At 38.0% G+C, this 18,874-nt stretch overlaps 1 protein-coding gene across 1 annotated transcript in view; it reads left to right on the top strand.

The window, feature by feature from the left end:
* The first annotated feature begins 528 nt into the window (after positions 1-528).
* The window catches only part of SCIN (scinderin), a 75,126-nt gene continuing 56,780 nt past the window's right edge, over positions 529-18,874 (top strand). Inside the window, exons 1-3 of the mRNA XM_003938658.4 lie at positions 529-1,224; positions 8,402-8,556; positions 11,450-11,611. Coding sequence (XP_003938707.1) covers positions 1,026-1,224; positions 8,402-8,556; positions 11,450-11,611 — 516 coding nt within the window. The 5' untranslated portion in view covers positions 529-1,025. The remainder of the gene's footprint in view (positions 1,225-8,401; positions 8,557-11,449; positions 11,612-18,874) is intronic.

Here is an 18,874-nt window from a genome sequence, read left to right on the forward strand (position 1 = left end):
CAGAAGGCAAGCCAAGAATAAAATTACAGCCACAAACAGCCCTGCAGAGAACATCTCAGGAGCAGGGCTACTGGGATTTTTGTTGTTGCTTTCATTTTTCTTTGTCAAAGGAAGCAGGTGGTGAGACAGCTCAACCACAGCTCCTGAACTCTTTGCGATTTACAGAGCTCTGTCCTCTGGGGTAAGACTAATATTCTTCCAGGTTTTCTTCCTTTCCAAGAAAACTGACATGCTGTTTTTCATGGTATTTTCAAACTGGAAGATCAACACAGAGAGAAACTTTGGTCATCAGGAATAGAGAGATTGCCCAATGAAATTACAGAATTGATCATTAGGATGCTTACAACTAAAAAAGCAATTTTTAAAACAAGGACGCATAGAATTTTTCCATGCTAATGTGGCACACTCCTCTGCTGCCTAACGGTAGGTGCTGCTATCAGCACAGGAAGCCTCGTTCTAAGAAAGAATTATTTTAGCGGGCCAGAAAGAACAGGTATTGCTCCACCCTGTAAACTCTGACTCAGCTCCGTATGGCTGGCGCGCTCCTTCCTCACCTCACCCCTCTTGCCAGGCACAACTGAGAACCAGAAATAACAGGATTAGCGAAAGCCGTGGAAATATGCAGGACGGTGGTGATGGGTATGCACGGGGAGTGCCAACTGGTTTTAATCGTTAATGTCTTCCTCTATTGCTAGAGAAAACGTGTCTCCTTGGAGGAGGCATTTGCACGAGTCACTATAAATTCCCTCTGAATCTGAAGACTTGCGGGACGCCGATTCCGCTCCTGGCCTGGGGCAGGCAGGGCGTGGGAGTTTGGAAGCCACGCTACGTTCCCGGTGGGAAGCGATCGCCGCCTCCTCAACTCGCGCCTGGACACTTAGCCCCACCCGTTTCGTGGCGCCTCCTCCCTGGATGGCAAACTCTATAAAGTGACGGGGAATAAGGTTCCTCCTGCTGCTCTCCGTTTAGTCCAACTCCGAAGTCAGCGATATCCCGCGTCCCCCGGAGCATCGCGTGCAGGAGCCATGGCGCGGGAGCTGTACCACGAGGAGTTCGCCCGGGCTGGCAAGCAGGCGGGGCTGCAGGTCTGGAGGATTGAGAAGCTGCAGCTGGTCCCCGTGCCCCAGAGCGCTCACGGCGACTTCTACGTCGGGGATGCCTACCTGGTGCTGCACACGGCCCAGGCGAGCCGAGGCTTCACGTACCGTCTGCACTTCTGGCTCGGTAAGGGACGGCGGGCAAGGGGACGACGGAGGGGTCTGGGATTTGCAGGCGTGGGAGCGAAGGAGACCGCAAACCGAGCTAGACTGGAGACCTGTCGCGCCACTCGCGCCCCCACGGGGCTGCGCTTTGGGGCCGGCCACTTTCTCCCCTCGCAAGTCAACTCGCCAGCTGCAAACGCGGAGCTCGGGCGTTGCCCGCAGTGGACTTAAACCGTGAGCTTTGACCTTTGCCAGGTTTAGTTCCTGTACTTCGGAGATGGTGACTCTGGCTTCTTCCCCTTTCACCTTCAAGTCTCCAAACGCCACTCTCGTCCAGGGGCGCTGTCTCAGCGCGCGCCCGGTGGCCAAGACCCGCTGACCTGCCGACAAGTTCAGTCCTTCTTTCCCTATCGGGATGGAGAGGAAGTTATAAAGTTTGGGGTTATCTGCTGCCGCTAGGGAGAAGTATTTTTCTTTTTCTTCACACATTATTTTTATTTGTTGCCTTTGGGCAATGGCTTATTTTCTCTATTATTGCGGGTATTACTGTTCTGGGCCTCTTTAAAACAGGAGTCTACGCGCTCCATGCTGCTTGCAGGTCTAGTAGAGTTCTAATAGAACTCCACACATTCATTTCAGCACAGTAGAGCCCTGTTAAAATCAAATGTCCTAAACACATTATCCATTATTCATTACGAAGCTGGCATCCTCAGATGGAAGCAAGAAAAAAATTCAGATTTTTATATATAAATAAATAGCTCTATATGAGTGTTTCATATATATCTTTAGATATATTGCTTTGTTTTTTTAATCATTATTATTTATTTAACAAGAAGACAGGATGGAACAGAAATGGCTCCTTCAGCAGTAGTAATTATTTTGAGCTGCATTCGTGCCAGGCTGTCAGGACACTGGGCCTTGTGTGCTCATTTTCTACCTTCTGCTTTTACTCACAAACATCCTGAATGTCCAGCCTCTCCCCAGGAGGTCTTGTGCCAGTAGGCACACCCTGTCTAACAACGTGCCGATTCTCTGAGCCTTTCTGCCTTCTTTTAAAATTAGCTGGCCTGCCCAGTACTCATGCTTGTTTAGTTTTATCCCTGAGCTTAGGAGGAAAACACACAAAACCACACACATACACATTTTTAGGTCCATGAAAGCCAACATTGTAATTTTTAACATTTGAAGATTTTAAGAAACAAAATATTTGAATAGTGACTGTCTAACCATTGACAAACACCTGGAACAGGCATTTGAGAAAAGAGAAATGAAAAATACGTAGATGAAGATAGGACTATTAATTAAAACATTTGGAGTCAAAAATTCATGTTAGCTTGAGGAGGCAGAGAAAGCTCAGGCTAAGTTCTAAATACATTTTGGTTTCTCGTTGCATTGCTATTATTCCTAATATAATGTAATGCACAATCATCTATTTGGATTTTGTGCCAGAACACACTGGAACTTTAATATATAACCCATGTTCAAGAATGGATAATCCCAGATAGAATAATGATGTCCTTACACAGGACTTTCCATCCAGAACTTAAATCTAGTATGAACACAATTGTTTAATTCTATACACTTTTATCCACGGTGACTTCTTAACTAATATGTTTTGCAGGGTTTACAGATTCACCTTAATTATTCACTTAATTAGCTACTTAATTATCCACTTCATACTCATAAATTTCCAAAATATAATAGAAAATGCTTTGGGGAGAAACATTTTGAATCTTAAAGACTTGCTAAAACTGAAGTCAATCACATGTTAATATCAAGCAAATTCATTTAGTAATTATTCAATAGGCCCAGTACTGTACAGGGCACTTTTGGATATAAATAAGTAATGAACCTTCTCTGCAAGTTCATCACCTCAAAGGTGCAAAAAGACAAAAAGGGATATAACACAGGTAGAATGTGATCGTTAACTGTGAAAGTGCGAAGTGTCTGTGGTTATTGGGAAGCAGCAGCCTTTTGAGAAAAAAAAGAACAAAGAGAGTAGTCGGGAGGGATTTTGTGACAAGAGAGAATCGTGGAGAGAAAAAAAAGCTTCAAGAAAAATAGTCAACAGGACCTTCAGATGGGATTGCCCAACAGCTCTCCCTACTTCAGCTCCCTAAGAAAACAGAATTGCCTCCAAAATAGTCTAGTCTAAGTCCTAAATTAGGATGAATCCATGAGAATTCACCAGAGAGACAGATTGAGAGAAAGTTCCAGGAGGGAGAGCTGAAAGTCCAGGAGAAAATTACATTTGGTTAAAGGAAATCAGCTGGAAGGAAGAGAAACTGAAGTTAAACTGAGATGAAAAAAGGTGCATAGCATAGAAATGAAGAAACAGGTCAAGTGGGAGGCAGAAAGGGGAAACAGGAAGAAGTTGGACCTAAAATGAGAGAGAACACAGGGAAAGTCGTCTTTCCAGGTTTCTGCCTCAGTGTTTCCATAACACTTGGCATATATCCGATTATTTTATTGTCTTAACATTATATGCTTAAATATATTAACATCATATGCTTCAGTGTAATGAAAGTTAACATTTATTGCAAACTTAAACGTTACTGCATTAGTCCTTCTTTAAAAACATTTCAGCTTTGCACCTAGCAGTTTAAATGCATTTACCTTCTGATTCTAGTTCCTTATAGCACCAAATCAAAGGGCAAGTCTAGATAGTAAAACTGCTCCCTGTGACATCCCTAACCCACACTACAAGCTCTTAACCTCACTCTTTCTCTTTGCCAGTTTTAAACTTCACATAAATATATTTTAAAGCAGTATGCATTTATGTTATAAGTGGGCTGTACCAGGCCCTGTGCAAGGCCTTGGGAATCCATATACAACACAAAGAACTTACATGAAAGACTGGCTAGGATGCTAAGAAACTGGATCACTTACATTGCTGGGGCATGGGTGTGGCTACGTGCAATGGTACAGCACTCTGGAAAGGAGTTTAGTAGCTTCTTACAAAACCAAATATACCGCTACCATATTACTCAGAAATTGCATTCATAGGTATTTATTCCAGAAAAATGAAGTTTTGTGTACATATAAAAACCCGTACCTGAATGTCCACAGCAGTTTTATTTGAATAAACAAACACTAGAATCAACCCAGATACTTCTCAACAGGATACTGGTTAAACAAGTTGTGCATCTGTATCAAGCAATACCAATCAGCAATAAAAAAGAACAAATTATTGATACATACAACAACTTGGACGAATCTCCAGGAAATCATGCTGAGTGAAGAAAACTTAAGAGGCTTTATACTGTATGATTCCATTTATAGAAAATTTTTGAAGTGACAAAATTTTAGATTTGGCATTGCCATAGGTTGGGGATAGGGTAGGGAGGGGTTGATGTGGGCACAAGAAGAGTGCATTATGAAAGGGCAACATGAAGGATATTTTTGGTAGAACTATGCAGCATCTTGATTGCGATAGCAGATGTATGAATTTATACATGTTGTAAAATTTTATAGAACTAAATGCACACACACACACACACACACACACACACACACACACACACTCCAGTACAAGTAAAACAGAAAATATGAATAAAGTAGGTGGATTATATAAATGTCAATATCCTGGTTGTGGTATTCAGTGCTATACTGTACTATATGTAAATATACTAAGCCATACTATAATTTTATAACTTGTCACTACTGGGGAAACTGGGTCTATTGATCGGTGCCTGTCCTTCAACAGTACCATTCTGTTTTAGTCATGTTAGGTATAGAGTAAACCTTAGTATCAGATAGAGTGATTCCTCCTACTTTATGCTTGTTTGTCAAGATTATTATAGCTATTCGAAGGTCTGCGCCTAACTATGTACATTTTGCAATAAGCTTGTATATGTCTTTTGTAAACCTTACTGTGATTTTGCTAACATTAGGCCTATAGATCAATTTGTGAAGGATTGACATCGTTATTATGTGGAGTCTTAAAATCCATGAACATTAAGCATTTACATTTACTTAGGTCTTCCTTGATATTTTTTATTGCCATTTTGTAATTTTCAGCATACAGATCCTGTACATGTTTTTAGACTATATGCCTGAGTATTTCAGTTTATTTAGAGTGATGGTAAAAGGTATTGTGCCTTTAATTTCAGTTTCAGCATGTTCATTGTTTCTTTATAGAAATGTGACTGATTTTTGTGTTACTGATGAATCTTGTATCCTGCTAACTTGCTCAATGCACTTTTTATTTCTAAGACAGCTTTTATTCTGGGTGGGGTGGAGGGGTGGGGTATGTCCCTTAGGGTTTACTAGGTAAATAATATTGTAATCTCTAAATAGAGACCTTTTCATATCCAATTTGTATGCCTTTTTTTCTTTTTCTTACTTTGTTGCAGTGGTTAGAACTTCTTGTACTAATTGAATAAGAGTGGTGAGAGTGCACACCCATTTTCCTGATTTTATGGGAAAAACATTCAGTCTTTTACTCTTTAGCATTGTTCTACACTTTTTGTTGACTCTAAATATCATTCAAAGATATTCCTCTCTATTCCTAGTTTGGCTTATTTCATTTTATTATGAATGGCTGTTTGATGAACCTAGTTTTAAACCTCTCTTTTTATCTATGTTTTAGATATAAAATCATTATATCCTCAAAATACTTATAGGAATTTGCAGGATGGGATGTACTCAAGTCTAATATAATATGAAATAACATGGCACAGCATAGTATAACAACATAAAGGACACCGGTAAAATCAGTGTAGGGAAACAACAAATGGAAGTCATAAGCAGATTCATAGGGAAAACTAAATTGATTCTTAAGCAGATTTTATACACAAAGTTCATAAGTTTCTAAATACTTTCTGTAATTCCATCATGCTACAACTGAATTTGATTATAATTTTTGCATTCAAAGGCTGACATTGGCTTAATACCTTAAACCTTTCTCAGGCGTTTATTTATGCAAATATTCGCTGGCCAACTCCATTACATAAGCATCAGCAAATGACAGCATAATTTAATTAACTTACTTTGAGTTCATTCATTAACTTTATGCCTGTTCATTTACATCTACTTAAAGAGATTCGGGTTTCAACTTGTAGTCAGGTAAGGATGTTTATGTCAAATACATCATCTTTAACACCTTTGATGTTAAACTTGATTCCAAGTCCTCTCTTAAAGCAGCTCTCTTAAAGCATCAAAAAAATCTACCTCTATGTCTTTATGGTATTCTCAGTTAGGGTTCTGACCGTAAATGGCCAGAAGAATGACACTAGAGTCCTTTCAGATTGCAAAATTGCCTATGTGTTAAATACTTAATTTTGATCACAGCACGTTCACAAAATTGTTATCATGTCAAGTCTTCTAGCTACTGAGTTGTTGGTTTATTTTTCCCCTCAGAAGATACCGTTCTCCTCTGAGAGTAAGAGGGGAATTATAAGGAAATCTGATTCTTTAATATAACTGACTGATTTTCCATCTTCAACTTTGGCGAATATTCTCAATTAGGGTTGTTCAGGAGAACTATTAAATTATTACAGCTTCTAAGCTTTTATGCATCAGTTATCCATGGAAGAAATTAACATACCTTGTCACCATAAAATTGTACTGCTAATGAGAGCCTGAGTACAAAAAACACCTACAAGTGTACTGTAGTTTCCAAGAGCCTGTGCTTCAGAGTCACACAAACCTACATCTGGTTCTTTTCTGCCAAAAGTTGCTTTATGACCTCAGGAAGTTTGCCCAGCCTCTCTAAGCCTCCATTTTCCCCATTAATCTGGTAGAAAATAGTTTCTGCCTTATGGGGTTGCTTGAAGATTAAATGAGCTCATGCATGTAAAACATCGGCACAGTGTCTGGCCCATAGGGGTACTATAAAGGTATAATGTTGGCTATTATTATTTCTAGAATCATTTAAGATTTTTATTACAGCTTGGATGTAGTAAGAGTTTCAAGTGTTTTCCATAAAATGTAAGTGCCCCTCTGGACTGTCCTTACTGTGACCTTTATGTACACTACAGACACTGGTTCTTAGGAATTGTTTTGACCTTAGTGAAGTTACCTGGATGTGATCTGTATTACAATTGTGAAAATTAAATGTATGTTGTATGTAGAATACCTGAAGCAATACCAAGTACATTAACACTTAATGTTAGCATGCTGCTTCTTTTGCTCTTCCTTTATTCCAGAGATCATTATTTTATTCAAACAAAACCAATCAGATGGTGAAGTGGGGAAAAAGATTTAAAAAGGGGGTAAAATTAAATTATATTCATTTTTCCATTGTAAAAACCACATATTTAATTATGGCTCATGAGGTTCATTTTCCTCACAAACAGTAGTTAATATATTGACATATCATAAGAACAAAGAGTTATACCAGGCATCCGCAAACTACAACCCGCGGGCCGTATGCGGCCCCCTGAGGCCATTTATGCAGCCCCCCCGTCACACTTCAGGAAGGGGCACCTCTTTCATTGGTGGTCAGTGAGAGGAGCACAGTATGTGGCGGCCCTCCAACGGTCTGAGGGACAGTGAACTGGCCCCCTGTGTAAAAAGTATGGGGACGCCTGATTTATACTAACAAAGGCTAAACCAATTGTCAAATGTTTTCATAACTTGATCTTATTGACTATACCAAATTAATGCTTAATGAAATCTCATTGGAACAGGTTGTTTTTATCTTCCTGAGCAACTTGACACAGCAGTGTTTCCTTTAAAAATTTGTAAAGGAATTGGAAAAAACAGAAACAAAAAACAGGCCAAGCACGGTGGCTCACATCTGTAATCTTCAACAATTTAAAGCAAGAGAATTGCTTGAGCTCAGGGTTTGAGACCAGCCTGGGCAACATATGGAGACCTTGTCTCTACCAGACATTTTTTTTTAATTAGCAAAGCATGGTGGCATGCACCATTAGTCTAAGCTATTTGTGAGACTGAGGTGGGAGGATTGCTTGAGCCCTGGGTTTTGAGGTTACGGTGAGCTCTGATTATGTCATTGCACTCCAATCTTGGCAACAGAGCACCAACCTCTCTCAAAAGAAAAAAGATTAAAAATTTGTTAATTATTAGCAAAATTATATATTATACTATTTAAGCTAAATGATCTTTCTGTAGAAGACTGTTTGTTGTATTGACGCATAATTGAAATGCAAATTTATGGCATCTTTCGTATCAGAAATTCTGCCTTAATCCTTTTACTTGTTTGATAATTGAGGTGCTGTTGTTCACTGTTTTAGGAAAGGAGTGTTCCCAGGATGAAAGCACAGCTGCTGCCATCTTCACTGTTCAGATGGATGATTATTTGGGAGGCAAGCCAGTGCAGAATAGAGAACTTCAAGGGTATGAGTCTACTGATTTTGTTAGCTATTTCAAAGGTGGTCTGAAATACAAGGTAAGCAGCTCCCTCAGTTTCCATTTTCAACCCCTGTCTCCTCTTGTCCATCCATACCTCCTGTCTTCATAAAATGAAAATTCATTGAGGGCAGGGTTTTTTTGTTTGTTTTATTTTGTTTTTATTTTAATCTGTTTTGTTCATGGCTATATCCCCAGTACCTGCTGGATACAAAGTAGGTGTTCAGGAAACGTTTGTGGAATGTGTGGTACAATATGTGAAATATCCTGAAAATTTAATTTGATAGGTTAATTTTTTAAAGAGCTTTCAGTTATGTCTTCACAAAATATCTCTTTAATATTTTGTAGCTATTTCAACAATTAAATATTGGCAATTTGGGTATTAACAGTTTTCGGTTTTGCTATTATAGAGAATCTCTGAAGTTTCTGCAAGTAAACTAAGCCTTCAAAATCTCAGTTGGTCTGGAATGTATTAATACAGTATTTATAATAATTATAATTTTAGTTACTGAAAAGAATTACACATGTACTTCCAAAATAGTGTGGTTGTATCTTAGAAGGGGTGCAGATGAAACTTTTGAGCTGAAAAAGTCTGCGAGTAAACTACACACAGGCACATGCACACTTTATACACACTGGTCTGAAACACAGATCAATTGGCTTTACTTCTGAAAATGAACCATCAAGAGCAAATAGTTACATAGTCCTATCCCTTCATGGCACCCTTCAGTAAAGGACAGTGTTTTTGTTTGTTTGTTTCGTATTCTCCCAGTTAGCTCTGCAGACTGGCCCTCCCTTTTCCATTCCTGCCACCCACCCTACCACACACATTCAGTTAAAGTGTGAGGAATATCCTCCCCAGACTAACATTACAGAAACAAGCCTTTCCAAAATCAAACATGCTCCAGCAAGTGTTCTGTACACCCCACTGCCCCGCCCTATAAGCATGCTACCCTAGTGAAGGCATGAAACCTTAGAGTTTCACTACAATTCTGACTGTTAGTATATACTGAGTCCACTTACTAAGACGACAAGGTTTATTTAAGCGTTTACCTGTTTAGAGTCTTGCTTGAATATTTTGTTGATACTATTGAGATCAGAACAAACTTATACATTATAAGTTATCTTATGTCTATTGAAATCATTATTTTATTCTAGGCTATGAGCTACCCTAAATACAAAACTATTACTTCTCATTTTTTTAAATTCACATGAGCTCCTACAGTTTATGTCAAATGATTCTGAAACTTCCTTTATGTCATTGAACCCAACATTTTAAATAAATTGAGTCTTGTAGTTACTAAAACCAGGTGCTGTGACACCATCCTAGTTATGAACCCATTTCTGCCACATACGACTTGTTTGCTTTAGGGCAAGTACTGAGCTTTCTGTTCTCAGTTTGCCCAAACAAACAATGAATATTATAACAGCTTCCTCATACAGATGTTGTATTAAGGAATAAATTAACTAATAAAGTAATTGTGTTGGGCGTGGTGGCTCATGCCTATAATCTCAATATTTTGAGAGGCCGAAGCAGGCAGATCACCTGAGGTCAGGAGTCTAGATCAGCCTGTCCAATAAGGTGAAACACTGCCACTACCAAAAATACAATTAGCCAGGCACGGTGACATGTGCCTGCAATCTTAGCTACTGGGGCAGGAGAATTGCTTGAACCCAGGAAGCAGAGGTTGCAGTGAGCCTAGGTTGTGTCATTCCACTCCAGCCTAGGAGACAAGAGTGAAACTTTGTTTCACAACAGTAGCACGTAGATGAAAACTTGTATTTATTTAATTACATAATATTAGTTTATTCAACCAAGAAATGTGGCAGTCTTTGTAAAATTATGGACTGGGAAATCATTCATATATATATATATATATATATATATATACATTTTTTATAATTTGAAGTTTTAATTGTCCTGAAATCAATATCTAATCTATACCATCTTTTCTTGGAGAATGGTGGAAATGTAAAGTCAATGGAAATTCAAAGAATGTGCTAATGACAAATTAGCTTTAATTTTCCTTGCTATTACTATAGAGGTTTTTGATCTTTCAATGACAGTTTTGTTTATACTGTAGCTCAGTTGTACACATATAATTAATTATAATTAATTGTGGAAATAAAGATATGGTTTGTATCATTTCATTAGAAAAAAATGAAAAGGTAAAAGATGATTGCAAATAAGAAGATGTGGTTGATACAGTTAATATTTTCTCTGAGGGTTTCCTTTAATTCAATATTATTGTATTTCATTTTGTTTTGTTTAGTTTTCTTGTGGTTGTGGATAGAGTCAAGATACTGCATCTCTCCTAGCTTAATTTTAAAACACTGAGAACTAGCATATTTATTAATAGAAGACCTCTTTACCAGAAAATAAAGAAGACATTTGATTACTTTAAATATCAAAACAAGACCTATACATAAGATCAGCTCACTCCTGGCCAGCACTCAACTCTCTTCGTTGTCCCAGCCCTGTAACAGTGTGAACTTTTGGTTGCCTTCTTCTCTGGCTGCTGTCATCCGTACATGTTACCTCTGACCCTCCTCTAGCCACCTGTCACCTTCTTCCCTGAAATCTTTGCCTTCTTGCTTATTAATTATTTGGAGGTCATTAGTGTCCAAAGGGCAAGAGCTATGGCTTCTTTTTGTTTTTGCAGCAAAGTTTTATACACTGACGGTTCTCAGTAAATACTTGCAGTTGTCAATAGAGTGTTAAGACAGAAAGAATGAATAGACAAAACAAGCACAATATGTTGATTACCAAGGAGTTCTCTCTTGTCTTATGCAATAAGTGGATATTTTATCTTGGCTTGACAGGTACAGTTTTGGCACAAACACTAGTGGTATAATTGTGCTTTGCTTTGTCTAGATAAGACACCTTGTCAGTTTTCTCTTTGATTTTTTGTTTGTTTTCCTTTGTTGATCAGGCTGGAGGTGTGGCATCTGGATTAAATCATGTTCTGACCAATGACCTGACGGCCAAGAGGCTTCTACATGTAAAGGGTCGTAGAGTGGTGAGAGCCACAGAAGTTCCCCTTAGCTGGAACAGTTTCAACAAGGGTGACTGCTTCATCATTGACCTTGGCACCGTAAGTTTCATATACACGCATCGATGTCTAAAGGAAAGTGAATTGCTTTCAGATAAAATCAGATGTACATGTCTTTGAAGAGAAGCACTTTTTCTACACACTGGAATGTGGCCACGTTTATGTGAGATGAGTAATTGGCAAGTATTTAAATGATGCATAAAGTGGGACTTCAAAGTTTTTTATTTTCTTTCATAGGTTTAGAAAAATGATGTAGTTCTTCCTACCGTAGAACAGAAATTGACTAATTTTTAATACATTTCCCCTTCTCTTTGAACAGAGCTTCCTCTAATTATTTTTGTCTCTAATTGTGCATGGGAAAACATAGCTTGAGGGGAAAACTGGTTCCCCAGCAACAAAAGGCTCTAGAATATAATCTGGACATAAGATGAATCTAAACAGCCACCTAGAGAATTTTAAAGAAGTATTTTGACATACACATACACATACACACACACACCATACCATTTCACACTTTTCAATTATCACAGGGTTTAGAAGAAAAGGCACAAATACAAATATCAAGCATCATCTTAATGGCATGAGCAATGGTATATTATATCAGACTTATGTTTTCCTCCTGGGAAAGATGCTCCTCTAATAATCAGGTATACTTATTAATCACTATGATCATGACAAAGAAGGATTATTGCAAGACCTTTTGCTAGACCCTATAAGTTAGAATATAAGCTGTATCTTTAAAACTCTGTAAGGTTTTCGTAACAGAAATAAAGAGCATTTCCCTCCACTGAAAAATAATGTGCAGAGCAATGAAAGAAAGAAAGCACAGCACTTATTAGGATCTCCTCCACCTGCTTTTCATTATCGTTTTCATCACACCATACATCTCAACATTCTAATTATCATTCCTAACATTTCTGGGCCAAAGGTTGTTAACAGAATCATGAGCTGACCTGCATTGCTTCAGTTAGCATGAGGCTTGTCTACGGAATTTGCTCAAGGCTGCAAAGTCAGTAAATGGTGAAGCCAGGATTAACTCTTAGCATATCTGATGCCCCGCTATGCATTTTGTTTTATTGCATCACTTGGGCAGTATTTTGGAATAAAGCAGTAGACAGAAGCCAAAAGAGCTTATTCTGTCTGCATAGAGGAGGGACACAAATGATTCTGAAAATAGAGTTACAAAGTTCTGTTTAGGCAATATTAATTTAACAATAGTACAGAAATTAAATGTACAAGGTTATACATTGCTTGGAAAATGATCCCATAATATAAACTGCATCAGTTTAAGTGGGCATGAATCCATAGTTTTATTACTACTTATACATAATCTTACTGTCTTAGATCATACCAGCTTGTGTGCAAAGTTGAGATCACAATAATATAAATGCCCAAAGTAGAATTCTTAGTATTACACGTAGACACCTACACCCTAAATGGCAGTACTTTTGCTGTGAATATCACAATAAATTTCATGGGAAAGTCCTCTGTAACTTCAAAAGCTAATTCATTCTCCTAACAGATGTAAGGCCTAACTCTAAGATCTAGGCAGAATACAGATACTGTTCCACCCTTTCATTCTCCCCTACTGCCAACCCCTACCTATAAATAAATAAGTAAATAGCTGCTGCAAATAAATGTCCACAGCCACACGGTTCCGAAAGCAACTGAAACATTCAATCTCTCAAACTCTATGCACAATAATTTTCTATCTCAGCTTTCATCTCCACCACTTACACTCTAAAGTACTTTATAATATATAAATGCTTTTAAAAATAAAATGGCATTTTTTATTAGAAAAAGACCTCATTTCTCATTCCAGTTGCTGTACTCTGAGGTTCCGATCTGTAAAAGTACATATTTGATTAGGTGATTGCAAGGGTCCCTAAACTAGAAGGACACTTCCCAATGATAATGTAATTAATTACTGTCATTACCTGAAAATATTTCTTTTCTTAAAAACACTTTTTATGTGTAAGATAACTGCTATGTAAATGCAATAATCTATTCAATTATAATGAGTGGCTTCCAATTCACCTTTCTAATTACGATCTTCCACAAATCGTTAACGTCTCTAAGCCTTAACTTCATTTGTGTTTACATCTTGGCTCTGATTTCTGATGCTGCTTTTATCCTTAGCTGACTATGATTCAGTCTCATCTGACACATAGTCACTCTGGGAAATGGCAGTTATCATCCCAGTTTCAAAATGGGAAACAAAAGCCTCAGGCTTTAGAACGTATGTGCAAATCTCTTCACGTTCATGCCAGTTGTGTGGTGACCCAGAATGGCGGGGAGGTTTTTCTAATCCTACTTTACATTCTTTTCGCCACACTATGCTAACTTGGTAGTATATAAGATAGTATGGCCTGGTAATAGAAAGTCTTGCAACAGGTTAAGAATCTGCTGAATTCAGAACGGATGACGCCTAATGTGCTGAGATTCCACTGAAAGCAGTAGTATTCACTAAATAATTTATTTTATGGAACAAATACAGAGTTTCTACAATGGGCCACATAGTTGGTTGTGATGGTAGACAGGTTGTAGTTCTTGCGCCATATGCTCTCTTCCCATAGTTAATGCCAGTCTGTGGGTGTATGGCCCACAAATCCAGGCTCATATAATAGGGACAGAGACTCTATTATAAGATTCCAGGGCATTCATCTATTTAATAGTAAATTATTTTTATCTTATATAGTTAATTATCTTTAATAACTTTCAAGTTCTCTTCTCCTATGCCTTGTAAAAGAGATATTTGGAATGAGACATATTAGTTGCAGAGATATTGGTGCTTGGTTATCTCTTATATTTTGGAATTTTCCTATTCTCAAAAGGAATACCCTGGTGAGAATCAAGCGCCAGATTCCTAGATAAACTACAGCAAATACTCCCAATATCTGTGTTTGTATTACTAACCTTTAACCAGTTTGTATGTTGCCAAAAGTTTCTAAATGGTGATAAGATCCTGAAACTACCTTGTCAACTTTATTTTGGGGTGTGTCACAATAAACAAAGAAATACATGGAACTAAAATTTTCTGTGCCATAATATTTTAATAGCAGTCATTGTGCTAGTTATTTAAAGCAACATTCTGCATTAGAGGGCCTAAAAGGATGAAGGTGCAGTTTCTTTAAGTTTGTATTATGACCCAGGTATGAAAAACTCAGGCTAAAAAGTCTAGTTACCACTCAGCAAAGGCCACCTGGTCAAAACTAAGGCCATGGATATTGCCTAAATCCCATACCTTGATCAAAAGAGAAATCAGCTTTTTTGATCAACAGTCACTATTATTAATATGATATTCCATAGGTCTTAGAAACATTTGTTTTTTTATCGAGTTTTAGATTATAGTAAATATTCCTGGACATTACAATGTAACCTCGCCAGCCTGAAGCATAAAATAGTAAAATTATCAGTTTAGCCAGTTTGAAAGTGAAGAAAACCATCAATATTTTGGAGAATGATTTAGACCCATTGCCTCATATTTAGCATATTTTCATAAAATAATATGAAACATGGCTAGATCCTACCAATTTACGGAGTCAGGGAAAACCACTTTTGAAGGATATATTTTAATGTTGTTGAATTTATTAGTCATGATTTTCCCACTATTTTTAAAAATTTTTAGAAATTAGTAAAATTACATCTAAAAATACTGCAAAATGCTACCAGTATCTGCAGAATGTGAATGAAAGCCCATATTCTTAAGATTTGGGGTCTGGGGTTAACTCTTGGAAAGGTATGTCACAGTCAGCCACTAGTGAAGAATTAGATTTCACAGGAGTAGGAATTCCTGTGGTAAGTTACTGATCCTGATGTTCCCCATGTTCCGTTTCCTTCTTGTTTGGTCATCTGTGCAGCTTTACCCTGTTCTCTTCGCTATTTATAATCTCTCACGCCGTCTCCTGTTGTTTAGTCATGCTGCTTTGAAAAAGCAGTCTCCACTTCCTCATTAACCAGTCAGTCTTTAACCCACAGTCTGACTTTCACTCCCACAGCTCGTCGGAAACTGTTCTTGCTATGGGCGTCGATGACCCCTGCTAAGTCCAGTAAACACCGTGACATTAACCACTGGATTCTTGTGTTGCAACCCACACTGTTGATTTTCCCGTCTTCTGCAGCCTCACTCTTCCCCTGGTTTCCTTGTTTTCTTCCCTTTCAGCCACTCTTATTCTTCTTTTCATGGTCTGCCCACCCCTTCAAGTACTTCTTTAAAAGGAATTTAATTATTGTCTCTTCTTTTATACATTCTTCCTAAGCAAACTTATCCCCACCCAAAGCTTCAACTGCTACGCATGGGACAATCTAAACTTTAAGTCTAACTCAGACCTCAGACCTCTTGCCTGAGCTCCAAGTCACTATTTCAGATATTTCAGCTTATATGTGTCATGAGAACCTCAAACTCAACACATCTAGAAAATGACTTCTCTGTCTTTATCTTACGAACGGAGCCACCACTCATTCAGGTGTTCAAAGCCAGAACCCAGGAGTCATCGTGACAACTCCTCCCAAGTGTTCCACTTGCCTTTAACTGCTATCCTAGTCTATTCTACCTTCTAATGATCTCTTGAATCTTTCCTGTCCTCTTCATTGCTGTTGATACTGTCTTAGTACCCCATACCTGACAAATTCCTTCAAGTCACCAGGCTTTTGCTTTTGTAGATTGATTCCTTTGCGTAGAATACTCATCTCTTCTTAGGCACCTTTCTCCAGCAGGCATCTAATATTTTCTCATCCTTCAATATCCACCTCAGATATTGCCTTTTCCATAGTTTGTTTCCTGACCTTTTCTCCTGTTTCTCCTGTCCAATGTTCCTTCCTTATAGAGTCAGGTCTGCAATTAACTTTCCCGTCACAATGCAGAGACTTGCTTTTCAGCCTTTTTCATATTGCTTGTCCATTTACTTATCAGCCTTAATCACTCTTACTTTGTTTCCAAAGTATAAAGCCTAGAACTTATAGTCACTCAATAAATGTTCCAACAAATGCATATCTGTCCAGCATAAAGCATATGACTCCTGCAGTCATGTGTCTAGAGATATTTTTCTTGATTCATTTATAACTCAACTGTGTCCTATTATCAAACTCCTATTTTCCCAGAAGGGTTAAAAATAAAAACAATTTTGATTTATTGAAATGAATTTTGAATGGCCAACAAGTAAATGAAAAAATGCTCAACATCACTCATTATCAGGAAAATGGAAAGCAAAATGACTATGAGATATCATCTTATCCCAGTTAGAATGGCTATCATCAAAAACACACCCAAAGAAAATGCTCATGAGGATGCACAGAAAAAGGAACTATTATGCACTGTTTGTGGTAATGTAAATTATGTCATTATGAAAAACATTATGGAAGTTTCTCAAAAAAATAAAAATAGAACTACCATATGATCCAGAGTCCCACTATTGGGTATTTATCTAAAGGAAGGGACATTAGTATATCAAAGGGAATACTCATGCCCCTGTGTTTATTGCATCACTATTCACAATAGTAAACATATGGAATCAACCTAAATGTCCATAAACAGATGAATGGATAAAGGAAATGTGATATATACACAATGGAACAATAATCATCCCTAAAATAAAGAATGGAATCCTCCCATTTGCAGGAACATGGATGAATCTGGAGGATATTGTGTTAAGCAAAGTAAGTCAAGCACAGAAAGATAAATACTTCGTGTTCTCATTCAAATGCAGTGGCTTAAAAAACAAGAGCTCATAGATCTAGAGAGTAGAATAATGGTGATTAGAGACTGGGAAGAGCATGGGAAGGGGAGGATAAAAGTTAATTAACAGATACAAAATTATACCAAGATAGAAGGAGTGAGTTCTAGTATTCTATAGTACTATATGGGGAGTACAGTTAACAATAATTTATTGTATGTTTTTTCACAGCTAGAAAAGAGGACTTCGAGTGTTATAAGTGATAAATGTTTGAGATGACCGATATACTAAATACTCTGTTTTGATCATTATGCACTTTATACTTTAATCAAAATATCACTCTGTAGCCAGTAAATGTATACAATTTTTATGTGTCAAGTAAAAAGAGAATAAAGGTGAATTTTGTTAGCCATTAAAGTAGTTTGAACTTATTCTACCCATCTTTCCATCCCTCAGGAGCAGGGGACACGTATGTAATATTATGGCCTGGGGTGGGGAGTGAGGATGAGGATGGAAGTGTGAGTCTGGTTTGCAGTCAGCAGTCTTCACTAATCTATAACCTTCAATGAGGCATAGTCATTCCATTCATTTTTGAGCTTTGGACTTTGGCCTGTGTTCCCAAGATATTTGCTGGGGACCATCCACAGCCTCATTTTGGTCTTCTGATGTCATGGTCACACATCACTGCAACACCCTTTCTGGTTCTGTCAGCCACCACTACCCTCTTCTCAGGAAGTCTGCTTTGTTTTTCCCAGGCTACCCTGAAGTTGTGGGACATAGTATCCTCATCGTACCTGTGACCACTGGCCCAATGGCTTGGATGCTACCCTCGGTCATTTCTGTTCTACTGCTTAGGCTCATGGATGGGGGTAGGACAAATTAATTTGAACGCAAATGTGCTGGGCTCTTCTCAAAGATTCATTGCTTTGGGTTAGATTTCCTACTTCTCTCAGTCTTTTTCTTTTTTACTTTTTGAACAAGACAAACTAGTCTTACACCATCTTACATTTTTGCCTACTCCATGTTTCCTGCAAAATATACCCCAGCCCCTAAGACCTTGTGCTGCTTAAGATGCAAGACCAGCTTTTGAAACAGCATCCTCACTTATCCTGGCCAAAAAAATTCAGCAAAATCAAGCTTCTTTTAAATTAAAATTATGTTGGCTTTCAGACTTCTGTCTCTACTATTACTTAAAAATGCCTGTTTTAAAACGAGAGACTGAACCAAATCTTCTGTGTTCTGGATACATACCTTACCCCGAAGTAATACATACCACTAGATTTATATAAGGAGAGCCTTTAGGCAACAAGAATGGATAATGGGAAAGATATACCAAATTTTAAACCTCTAAAATGTATCTTGCAGTTTCAGTTGGGATGAATGGCATTTATTCTGTGCCTAGTGCGTGCTGAGTGAATAGAATTGTAAGGGTAAACAGCAGATAGGCTTTGACCTCCAAGTATTGTCAACTGCTGGGAGGCATAGACACGTAACACAAGTAAGAGGATGGCAAGGTAAAATGGGAGACATGCTGGAGGAAAGGTATAAACCCATTATAATTGGAGAATGGATGAGGGCACTAGGAAAGGCAACTCTTAAGGTATCATGATTTGTACGTTAATACTCAGCCATG

The sequence above is a fragment of the Saimiri boliviensis genome, chromosome 10 (assembly GCF_048565385.1).
Source record: "Saimiri boliviensis isolate mSaiBol1 chromosome 10, mSaiBol1.pri, whole genome shotgun sequence".
NCBI classification, from domain to species: Eukaryota; Metazoa; Chordata; class Mammalia; order Primates; family Cebidae; genus Saimiri; species Saimiri boliviensis.